Below are 13,079 nucleotides of genomic sequence, written 5' to 3' on the forward strand. Positions count from 1 at the left end.
GAATTTTCTCCATTGATCTAACCTCTCCGGCCCCACTATGGCCCTGGGATTTACTCAGCTCCTAACAAAAATGAATACCAGGGGCCAGTTCCTCGGGAGTAGAGATGGTGGGGATCTAGGACTGGCATCCTTACTGCCATTAATGCCTTTTGTTTGCAAAGGTGGGAGCCTTAACCTCCTGCCATCATCGGGCCTAGTAGCATGTAATGAGTATCGCTGTATCACTTTGACATATTCTGATTTGAAAATGTAATTTTGTAGGAAATCACAGACGAAAAAGTTTGCGAATAAAAAAAATGAGTTGTTTATACTCAAAATAATTATTTTCTTATTACGTTCCTTATGAAGTATTAAGCTGCAAATATATAAAGAATAGAAGTAAGTATTATATGCTGCAAATTTATACAGGGAATCTCAATCATGGTGGCTTTCGTATGCATAGCAATGGTAACTTATGCTAACATGTTCTGTACTCGCCCAGTGTAATCAAGAACATACTAAAACTGCTTGCCACTCTTTTCTATACTTTTTTTTTGGCACCTGCTTAACATTTCTTCATCACTGGCTCAAGTTCCCGTGGATAAACAGACAATTCCTGACAGATATTATGGTTAAGATTTTCTAAAGTACCTACGTGAGTGTGTCTTACACATTTTATCTTGCAGTGAATCCCAAAGATAAAAATTACAAGGGGTAAGGTTGGGAGCTCGAGGGGAACACATGTTAATACTAATGACTGTCCAGGAATACTTGATTAATTTCTTGTAGAAAAATATTCCCTGTATGAACGGTGGTGGAAGCCTGTTGAAAGAATGCGTAATTTCGTAGTGCATCTGTTATTATTGCGGATGATGACATTCAACCTACACCTATTGACCATACAAGTGATAACATTGTGACACGGGTCTTTGTTTCACCCAAAGGTTTTTAGGTTTCAGGATCTTGTTAACAAAAATCGACGATATTTATTTTATATAACTGACATTTTGCTGTACTTAGCTCAGCAAGGTATAGATTTCAGAAGGCATAATGAACGTTTATTTTTTCATTGTATATGTATGTATTTGAGTATCAAAGATGGACATACGCCAGTTTTATTGAAATTTAGTTAAGGATTAATTCTTACGGTATTTTTCGTTCTCTTTTCAAATCTGTTGTCTGTTTATTTCAGAAATTAATATTACATGCTTTTGTAAATGTTAAAGTATATTGTTCTTTAATAATCGGACCTCCATATATAGCCTGACTTGTTTCAAATGCGGATGTGACCATTTGAGCCAATCAGATTGTTGGAATTGGCTTAAAACTGTCATGAAGACTAGTTAAATTTTACATTCTGAGTGTAGATTTTTTAATGATTATGTTCCCTTTTATTTAGAAATTTTATTGAAATACAAGGATTTGGGGCACCTTGAGTTCAATGTGGGGCGCAATATATTGCAGAGTATGCCTTAACTGACTAGAAAATGTAAATTTAATCCTGAACATGGAAACATGCTAAAAAAACGACTGGAAGTGAATCCTTGGCCAATTAAAATAGGGGTCAAAGTAAGCCCAGAGAAACTTACGAATGTTCAGAAATTACTAAGTAAACCTTCTGAAGTAAGTGTCTTCATTGGTGTAGTACTATAATCCGGAGTTCTAATAAAAAAATATAGATACTAATCATGAACGTGATTGTTTTAAATACCCTTTAAATGAACCACAAGTTATCCATGCAGAATTTCAGTAAAATAAGAACTAAAAAGTGAAAGTGATATTATTATGAGAATTGAATAGAAGTAACATTCTAAATTTAATTTTTCTAAGTTTTCCAATTGAATATTAGTTTTAGAATAAAATCATAACTTCTATACGATTTTCTCACCATTATCCTGATTTTGGATTGTGTTTTTTAAAAATGGACACTTGCATCTTTGTTCTTTCAAAAACGGACTGAATTCGGTCTTGGTTTCAAAGACTGACAATGTAATTTTTTAGTAGGCTATGTGTTAACTTACTTACTTACTGGCTTTTAAGGAACCCAGAGGTTCATTGTCGCCCTCACATAAGCCCGCCTTTGGTCCCTATCCTGAGCAAGATTAATCCATTCTCTATCATCATATCCCACCTCCCTCAAATCCATTTTAATATTATCTTCCCATCTACGTCTCGGCCTCCCTAAAGGCCTTTTTCCCTCCGGTCTCCCAACTAACACTCTATATGCATTTCTGGATTCGCCCATACGTGCTAGGCTATGTGTTAAAGTGCGTTAAATTAATATACTTAAATGAAGACCTGAATTATTTTGTTAATTAAGTTATCAATATGATGCACACAAATTTTCGTACCTTATATTAGAAGTTAACATAATGAAACAAAAATATGGCTCTACTAACAAATAATAAAAATGGCTTTTGTCCATCTTTGATACTAGGCTCCTCATTTGTCTTTTTCATGCATGTGGATGCATTTGTATGCTCATGGTAATACATATTTGTCAGTCGGTACATCTTTCTATTGTACCACCTCAAGAAAATCATTCTATCTCCGCCTATCCAGTGACAGAACACACCACATGTGTGGTGTGTTACCACATTTTGAATGTAACTGCAATAATTGAAGTATTCTCTGGAACAAGAACTTAACTACAAAATCTTGAATAATTGAGATATGGAGCATCAAACATTTTAGATCTAGAGAGTGCTGTGTTTGTAGGAGGGAATAATATTTTGTCAGGAGGGAGATGTGTTATTAAGGATTTGATATATGAAGGGTTGGCGGGAAGAACGATGAGGGTCCAAATAACAAACTTTAGAGAAAAATGAATTTTAAACTCTGAAACATTCTGCTTTAATTCGTATGCGTAATGTCATTTACTTTTAATTTTTTTATTGTACCTGGAGATTTTAAAATAGCCATGTAAGTATCTATTAGTTCTCAACATAATCCAATAGATGACACCTCTATCTAAAAAATTTCATTTTATGGACCTTCATAATTCTTCCCGCCAACCTTCACATGTTGGAAATGGAAAAACGACCTAATATACATTAAGTTGTTATTCCAGGGAACACCTCAATTTCATTGTGAATTCTCGCCTGGAATCCCTCAATATTTTGCATATACCTCACTCTTTAGTTAGATCTACAGAAAAAAATATATACATATATGTTGTTGTTTTCTAATGCCAGGCATTTGACAGTAAAGTCATTTGACCTCTTCCACTCCAATATTTTCCAGATATTATCATAGTCAGCCACTGAAGCACAGATTTTGAGGTGTTCCGAATTCATTTCTTGGTTTGAGTTGCATAATGGGCAGTTAGGGGACTGATATATTCCAATTCTGTGCAGGTGTTTGGCCAAACAGTCTAACCTCTATAAATCTTAAATAATGCGAGCCATTAATGTCACCTTGCTTTGAAAATAGTTATCTCAGAGCTTTTAGAAGTATCCTAACAATATGGACTTTTGCATTAACTTTGAGACAAGAAACTTGACGAAATCTTCCCACTTGACAATTTAAGTATAGGTAAGTGTGTGTGTGTTTCCTCCCCACTCCCTTCAGTTATTCCTATATGTGTAAATAAATCCTGTGGTGCAATAAATCTCTTCATCTTCCTATTAAAAAACTTGTATTCTGCACCCGATCTCAGGAATCTCATTTCTGTTGCTCCTTAACTTCTCATTTGATCATCTCTTTTGAAATCCATTATGTAACTGTTACTATGCTTTTAAAATATGTATTATATTAATTTTTCCCATATTGAAATGAGATTGTCTTGCTTATGGAAGTCAACTTGTCTTGTGTTAAACAGGCAAATACCAGACAGCTCTAGGGTCACACTGTGCGAACTGCAAGGGCTCTGTACAGGCTGTGAGCTTGGGCAAGTACTGTGTGCGCTTTGGTTATGACATCAAGCAGTTCTGCTGCAGCACGTGTTTGGAAGAATTTAAGAAGGGGCTTAAAGTATGCAGTTATTGTCAGAAGGACATATCCAGTGGGGTTGAAGGTTTCCTTGCTCCTGTAGGAGATAAAGGACAGTTCAAGGTAATCCATTAATCCATGTTCTTTTCATGCTTTGAATTTTATTTTTAGATTGTAAAAAATGTACATACCAGTTCCTATATGTTTTGTAATTTTTCCACATATTGTGAGAATCATCTATATGGTATTTTTCGTATTTATTTTTCTAGTTCTGTCTTGGAAAAATCGGCATATCAGTTCTAGCTAATTTTTGTTATTACATATTTGCGTAATTTTACCATAGTATGTCTTAATTATCAACAACTATTTCATTTTTACAAAAGGCATATTTAAATTTTATCGTAGGAATGACAATATTTAGGTCGTAGAATTGTAAATAGCTTAAGGTATTGTTATTTTACTGCTGAACACTGAATATGAAAAGTTTTTGGTTATTAGTATTGAATTTATATCCATGCATTCCATACATCAAGTAGCATCTGCTGCCATTTTACTTTTAAATACTGATTTTGAAAAATGTTATTATGTTATGGAAATTTATGTTCTTTTCTAAATAGCCCTCACAATTGACAAATTAAAAGAGAATTAAATGGGTCAAAATTATTTATTAAAATTCTTAAATACAGAGTTCTGTGTTTTTTATTCATTTGTGACAAATGTTCTAGAAGTACAGATAAAATGTAACAGAAATAAGAAGGAAGATTTACAGATATATAGACAACCAATACTGATGATGTTAAATAACAATCTTGTATATCAAAAAATTTAATTTTACTGAAGAGCAAAAAAACATTTTAATAACCTTAGTAACGAACAAATGTCTAACATAAGAGGATATCCAAATCTCATCTTGAGAAGTTTGCCTTCACTTAAGATGTGTTTGCAGATGGTTTGGGAAGACTTCTTTGTTACAAATAAAGTGCAGTCTTTTTATTTTTATATATATATATATATATATATATATATATATATATATACACACACACACACACACACACACACATATACATATGAGGTTGCTGTTCAACACCATCGATATTTCAGAACTCTCCATCATCAGATAAAACAGGGATCCATCACCAAAAGTCATTCTCCAAGACTGAGAAAGGATTCAAGAGTTTTTTCTGAACAAACGTTTTCGATATTTTGTTGTGTGAGGAACAACCAAAGATTTACTGTACTTGTTTGACAGTGATTTTTGCCACATCATGAGAAACTGAGGTTGCATTCTTCTAAGCACTCATACTTAAAGTTTTTCTGTTTTCAACTGCGCAAGTTTGATCTTGAAAATTCTTTATTTTTGTAGTGCATGCGTTTTTTATGATGACAGATTAAGCAGTTTTCACAGATTTCTTAGCCACAATTCTACATCATAGAACACACATAGCTTTTAGCTCCAAATCAGATTCTTTAGCTTGAGTAAATCCATATTGAAAATATTCATCATTATAATTACGGATTTTGTTGGTTCTTCTCCCCCCCCCCTCCTCTTTCTTTAATTGAGATTTAACATACAGTAAGTAGCTGTACTGATTATTAGCCTTGTAACTAATCTCACAATCTACAATACAGATGACACCAGCTGAGAGGGTTTGTTTCCTGCTTTGTATCACCTTTTACTATTTACGAAGATCCAGTTTATAACCACAGTTTCATTTCTTCAGGTTTCTCTTTAAGAAGTGATACCGTAAACTGGGGTTACTTTGAACACAGAGGAAACTTTGAACATTTTTTCAGGAAATCATATTTAGGTTCCTACATGCTGCACTTGTTATAGGTGGAGGTAAATTTGGTATGAGACTGATTTTTATGATAATTTACCTCCATCTATAAGAAGTACAGCATGTAGAAACCTAAATATGATTTTCTGAAAAAATGTTCAAAGTTTCCTCTGTGTTCAAAGTAACCCCAGTTTATGGTATAAAATATGCATACAATGATATTAACATGCGACATGTGAAACATTAATGTTATGAAACAGGTCCATCTCCTATGTCATGCTGCAAAGTTACAAGACCATCCTATATGGACCAGATATAAGGCATATAATTGTAATTTTAAGATCATAAATCTGCAGTGTAGACATTTCCATCAACATATGATGTATGACATTAAAATATTGATCAAGTTCCTTAAAACAAAAGTACGAGAAGCATTATTGCAATGGATTCCCTATTGTGTAAACATTGCAAGAAAACTCCTAGTTCCTTTCTATATGAGGGACTCCATGCAGCTTATCTTACAAATGATCAGACGTCACAGCAGATAAAGTAAGAAAAAGTGTTGTTGTTTGCTAATGCTCTTGTCTTTGGATGTCCTCCATTTGCCATAAGTAAGAAAAAAAGTATAAAATTTAATTTCGTCCACTAGTGGACTTAATACATTTTGAAACTATGCTCCTCATTTTTTAGCTAAGAAAGGAACTAAATTCAACATAAAACTACAAATTTTCATATGAGTATATTAAAAGAATAAAATTATAAAAGGGAGAGATAATCTCAACCATCACAACAATTCAGTAGTTGAATACCAAAATTCAAGATGGAAAAATTCGTTGAAAGATTTGAAATTAATTTCTGATGTGATGCTGAAACTGATCAGGAAGAGAAAAAGGAATTGGTTGAGTCACTAGCTGAGAAGAAACTGCCTACTGAAGGATGCACTGGAAGAATGATGAACGGGAGAAAAGTTAGGGGCTGAAGCACATGATAGACAACATTGATATATATGGATCATATGCAGAGACTAAGAGGAAGGCAGAAAATAGGAAAGTGGAGAATGCTAGGTTTGCAGTGAAAGATCTGCCCAAGACTATGAAAGAATGAATACCTCGAAAATCCACTGTGGCCATGTTCAGATTGGTTACTGGTCACAATTGTCTCAATAACACGTTCATTGAATTGGATTATTGACTTCTAAATGCTTGATATGCATAAAGGAAGAGGATGTGGACATAAAACACCTGAAAAATTGCAAATCTCTTGAGACTTTTGCGGATCTTACATCCAAATATTGGGAAGCAAGAAGAAAGAAGATAACTTCATTGTTAAATCCTGAGCTTTGGACACACGCACACAAAAGCTATAGTTACATTTCATCCTTTGAAGTAAACACTGAAATACTGAAACAATTGTCTTTAGAGACAATTAATATTAGGTACCCTCCACAAAACTGGCTTCATTTATACACCGACGGATCCTTGATCTCCAGAGAACAAGGTACCGGTGCAGGTGTTACGTGCTGTTTCTTCTCACTTTATAGATCTCTTGGATATGGAACAACAAGTTTTGATGGTGAAATCATTGCAATAAGTGAATGTCTCAGGAATCTTCTATGCCACATCAATAAATTTAGGAATGCAGTTATATTGTCAGACTCCAAAGCAGCTATTCTATCAATCGTCTCTAAACACACACCTTCATCTCAAACAACAGAAATAACTAAAATGCTCTCTCAATTAATATCACTCAATAAAAGAATTGTATTCCAATGGATACCATCCCATTGTGGAATCCTGGGAAACGAGAATGCGGATGCTTTAGCAAAGAAGGGCAGCACTGCTACTTAAGACCTGTTACTAAATCTACGTATTACTCTGTGAAGAGATTTATTAAATCTACATACTTAGACTTCAACAAACAAAATTTGATAACACAATCCCAAGGGAAAAAATGGAACTCTCTGCATCAAAATCCACAGTTAATTCCCGATTTACCACGAAAATCGTCTGTAGCTGCATTTAGATTGGCAACAGGCCATGATTGTTTGGCTAAACACCTGCATAGAATTGGAATATATCAGTCCCCTAACTGTCCATTGTGCAACTCAAACCAAGAAATGGATTCAGAACACCTCAAAATCTGTGCTTCATTGGCTAGTCATGATAATATTTTTGAAAAATATTGGAGTGCAAGAAGTCAAATGACTTTATGTCAAACGCCTGGCATTAGAAAACAACAACAACATTTCATCCTTTACCAAATTGCATGTTCATGAGTAGTATAATGACTTTTTCGCCAACACATTAAACATCTGATTGGAGGCCATCAGTGTCAGTGGAAGGAAATCCATTTGTCACATATTTTGAGTTTACACAAAGCAGAAGCCCAAACTTAATTCGAGGTTTATTGAGTTTGCTAGCTGTGTTCTGTGTAAAGGGATATCATGCTTTGGATGGTAGCAGCTGTTCATCAACAGTTGGGTTTTTAACATGCATGACTGCTTTCAATAAATGATTCCACACGGCTGAAGCTAGACTTGCATATAACATGGCAGTAGAGGTGTCCAGTTCCTCCAGGTTTAGTGATCAGCTGTCATCCAATTTGTGTAGATAGGCTTTAACTTCAGTGCATCAAATGCTAAGCAGTAACAGTACCTTTTTTTTTTTGTAATGTTTTGTCCTGTATAAGAAGTGGGACCTGGTATTTTCTTTAGGATAATTTGAGATTGAGGTGCCAAGATCTTTGCCTGCAGGCACTGAGAATTGGTGTTGTAAATGCAGCAGTGGACCTATAATAATAATAATAATAATAATAATAATAATAATAATAATAATAAACCATAGTCTGGCAAACTCTATATACAGTAATTAGAAACGGTATTATCATTCACACTTTTTTATGACATCAGTACATTTTTTACAAGGAACAAATAATGTCCTCAGCACTTCAAGGCCCAACAGATCCATTATGACTATTTCCTTTTACATAAGATTCCAACATTATCACAGTTCCTTTTCTTTTAGTAACTCTCAGAATCTTTGAATTAATGGTAAAAACCAATTTTTATATTTTTCTGATTCGAGTATCAGAGACAAATGAACCCTCACAGGATTTGCAGAATTATTCATTCATAAATCATTAAACTTGAGCGAGAATATGACAGGTAATTTTGTCTTGAACTCTCTCATTCAGGGAAATCTCTTAATTTTACTCCTCTTACAACAGAAGGGATTCTAATAATTTTCTTCGCCTTTCAAAATACATTATGTTACACTCCCTTAAATTTGAACACGTGAGACTCAGAACTAGTAGCAAGTATAGCACCTGCTAGACCACTTAACTTGAGAAAATATAGGTCTTCCTAAGCATTAAGATCTGTGCTGAACATACATGGGTTCGATTCCTGCTTAGGCTGATTACCTGCTTAGTTTTTCTGAGTTTTTTTCCAACTGTAAGGCGATTTTCAGGTAAACATGGCGAATCCTCTGCATTATCTTGCCAAATACCATCTCGCTATCACCAATTTCACAAATGATAAATAATCTATTAGTTGATATAGCATTGTTAAATAACCTGCCTAAAACATACAGCAAGATTCACATTTGCAAATCAAGCTTTCACGTATAACTCCCTGTAAAGTTGGTTTGAATAATTTCGAAGGAAAAATTGTTACGGGGCCGGGCATCGAACCGGGGACCTTTGGTTAAATGTACCAACGGTAGCTCAGTTGGTAGAGTATTGCTATGTTTAACGAAAGGTCCCGGGTTTGATGCCCGGCTCCGGAACAATTTTTCCCTCAAAATTATTCAAATCAACTTTACAGGGAGTTATACGTGAAAACTTGATTTGCATAATACACGTCACTGTTCGTTAACAGAAAACCACAATTTAAGTCACACAGAGTCAATGTGCACATTGGTTGCTTAACAGTTGTCAGCCCACTTTGAAATCTTTGGATATAGAGGGAAAAATTGGATTGGTGTCTGGTAGAGCGTTGGTACATTTAACCAAAGGTCCCTCGTTCGATACCCGGACCCGGAACAATTTTCCCCTCGAAATTATTCAGATTCACATTTATTTGTAGTTATGAGTCTTGTGTAGTTTGTGTAGTGTAACTATCTTTATTTTGTTGTCAGGATTTCTGTACACAAGCTTGTATGGAGAAGTATGACCAGATGAGCAATAACCAGCCCCCACCAGTAGCAATGCACCTTTGCGCCGTGTGTAACAATGAGAAGGTGGTAAAGGTGGAAGTGATACTCGACAACAAGCTACATAAGCTTTGCAGTGAGCCATGCTTTGCAGCATTCAAGTTTGTCAACAAGATCAATGCTGGTAAGAATCTTCTTTCACTTAGGCTTCTGATTATCCTTGTTCTTCAAATTAATCCTTTTTCTTCATAGTGTTTCTCTTATTCCTTCTTTTCTTACTCTTCCTTCTCCATTTTCTGTTTTTCTCTCTCATTTATATTCTTATTCGTATTATTATTCTTTTTACATTTCTTTCACTTCTTTCTCGTCCCTCTTTTTGTCTTTTTTCTGCTCCTCATTCTGTACTGTTCACATACTGTACATCGTGGTACTTTTCTTCCTCTTCATCCTCCTCTTCTTCCTTTTCCATCTGCTTGTAATTTTTTTCTACCTGTTGTTCATATTTTGTCTCTTCATATGCTTTCCTTACTGTTCCTTACGCTAGTCTTTTTTATTTCTTATATTTGTCCTCTTATTACTCTTTTTTATGATTTACTTTCATCCAGGACTAGTATCTAAACTGGTCGTTATTTCACCATCCCTAGGCAACCTAAACAATGGTTTTAGTCACAGCAGTGAATCAACTTCACCTCAAGTGCTAAACTTTCCACTTGCGAATAAAATCTAATTTTATTCCCTTATACTAGGCATTATTATTTTTCTATTTCCTACTCTTGGCACTTTTCTCCCTTTTTCTTCTTGGGTTTAAAGCTTCATTATAGATTGTGATTTTGTCGTCTGTGTGATCGATGTATACATTTTTTTTATCTCTGACATCTTTAACTATTTCGAAGAATTCATATGGTGACATAATGAGTCATTTGAAGTCAATTCGGACAGTTTAAAGAGAAAACTTACCTTTATACCACCAATTTTTATGGAACTTTTTTAGGCATTCTATGAGTAAAAGCACACACACAGTTGTTTTTATTGGCTTTCACTGAAAGAAGACTTAGAATGCACAGTTCAGGAGTTTGGTCATGTTATGTTTTACGGCTGTATGTGGCCAACCAGTTATGTTGAAATTTTATTGTTTCCTGTTTCTGCCTGTTTCAAGTTTTGTTCTTATATCTTCATTCTTGTATATTTTAGCTTCTAAGTACAACTGACCAACCAAATACCAGGATACTATTCTTACTACATACTTCTGTTTCATTGAAGTATAGAAATTATAATATTGCAGTGGCAATAGAATTCAATCTCATCTTTCTGTAATATAATAGTGTTGTGAATGTTGTTGTTACTGCTTGTTTTCAGATCACTGCGACATGTGTAAGAAATATTTTGACAAATCAAAAACCGAGGTGTACACAGTATATTATGATGATGCACCACACAGCTTCTGTTGCAAGACGTGCATGAATGTGTACATATTAGCAAATAGAAAGATTGTTCCCTGCAACTGGTGCAAGGTGAGTAAAGTTTTCAAAACTCAACTCTAGCAAGCTAATTAACTTAGTGTAATGGGATATTTGAATATACGAATCATATCCCTCAGATTTATTCTACTTAGGGTTGCCATATTTTGATAAGCAAAAAAGAGGACACTTTATCGACACCTGCTTCCAAGTAGATCGCTATCATAGATCATGTACAATACTGATATATGTGTAGTATGTAGACTATTGAAGCTGAGAAATATTGCTAGTAGTAATTTTCCTAACTTTAATAAGAAAATAATAATAATACAAACAAGTGAATTGGTTATAATTTAATCTTTATAACCATGAGTCTTCTTGGGTTTAAAGCTTCATTATAGATTGTGATTTCGTCTTCTGTGTAATCGATGTATACATTCACATAAAAAAAAAAACAATAAAAATAACACACAATTTCAATACTTTGGTATCCTATATTGTTATGTATGACGATGTTGTACCTGCAGTCTCATTGAGTTGACTTTTAAATTCAATATTTTGGACTGCAAACCACCATTCTTCAGTCAAAATACTGGATAACTATTGGAAAGAGCTTTATCAAACCATGGTTACTTCCATCAGTGGAAACTCCACAATAAAGTATTTCATTTTCTTCAATGGTTTTTAAACATTTCCCAAAGAATTGGGTGCCAAAACAGAGTTTATAATTGCCTCTGTCTTCGTTTTTCCACGATAAACTTCTTCGCAATATCCGCATCTGAGTCATTCCACGTCAAATCGCACAGCAATAAAACACGACCTTCTCGGAAATGGTCGAATTTTTTTTTCATGAATTCCAGACATCAAATAAGGAGACCCGTATTGTTTTATTTTCACAATTATTAATTATTTGTGTAGTTATGACTATTTGAAGTTATGCAAATTATACGCGCACTGTTACATAAACTCACTTGGAACTCTGTGTCTACATATAATTGAGATTTGTGGTTTGGCGCATTTGAAAGACTAAATACAACACTTTTTATTACTTTAGGCCTATCACAAATAAATTTAAAATTTGGCCTATTTTTTTAATCATTTCTTTTTCAAAGCAAAATTACTATATTAAATATCCAAGTTAAAAATCTGAAAAAAATATAGACTTGTTCGCTGATGTATTATCTGTAAACTACTGCATTTATAAATATGGGACCGATACCCATACATTTGTAACAATTTATTTTCCGAAGGCATGCACGCACTCGCGATGCCCAGCTAATGAACTGCTTGCAGCCATAGGCTAGAAGGCTGCCCGGGGAAAGTTTTACGAAATCCCCCATTGCATCTGATGTCATCATACTAATCATCAAATTATTAATACCTTAAGGAACAGTAAATATCTTATCTAAAATTATTTTATTATTGTCAGCTCAGCTAAGAGGGGAAGCCCTTCACAGTGCTGTATGTTTATACTGTAATATAGCCAAGTTTGATGATAGCAAGGCTGGGTAAGGCAGTAAACTTTATGGCAGTAAACAGATGGCAGGAGACAAAATATAGAAGAGAAAAATAATCAGTTTGGGTTTGAATTTCACGGAGTGACGTGACTTCTATACAACATGAGTGATGGTAAAGATCACGTAATATATAACAAGTGTTTAACTGTTTGATTGGTCACAAAAAACATTTCTAACGTGTCATATATATTTTGTCCATTGAATAAGGACAAAACCACACTGAAAATTTGCAGGCCAGATACCATAATCTAAAACCAATAACTG

At 34.3% G+C, this 13,079-nt stretch overlaps 1 protein-coding gene across 6 annotated transcripts in view; it reads left to right on the top strand.

Moving 5' to 3' along the window:
* Positions 1 to 13,079, top strand: part of woc (without children) — a 163,898-nt gene that overhangs the window by 91,021 nt on the left and 59,798 nt on the right. For all 6 annotated transcript variants that reach the window (XM_069839897.1, XM_069839901.1, XM_069839902.1 and 3 more), the window contains 3 exons: positions 3,800 to 4,032; positions 9,827 to 10,025; positions 11,198 to 11,352. In XM_069839897.1, the coding sequence (XP_069695998.1) occupies positions 3,800 to 4,032; positions 9,827 to 10,025; positions 11,198 to 11,352 (587 nt within the window). The remainder of the gene's footprint in view (positions 1 to 3,799; positions 4,033 to 9,826; positions 10,026 to 11,197; positions 11,353 to 13,079) is intronic.

This window comes from Periplaneta americana, chromosome 11 (genome assembly GCF_040183065.1).
Source record: "Periplaneta americana isolate PAMFEO1 chromosome 11, P.americana_PAMFEO1_priV1, whole genome shotgun sequence".
Lineage (NCBI taxonomy): Eukaryota > Metazoa > Arthropoda > Insecta > Blattodea > Blattidae > Periplaneta > Periplaneta americana.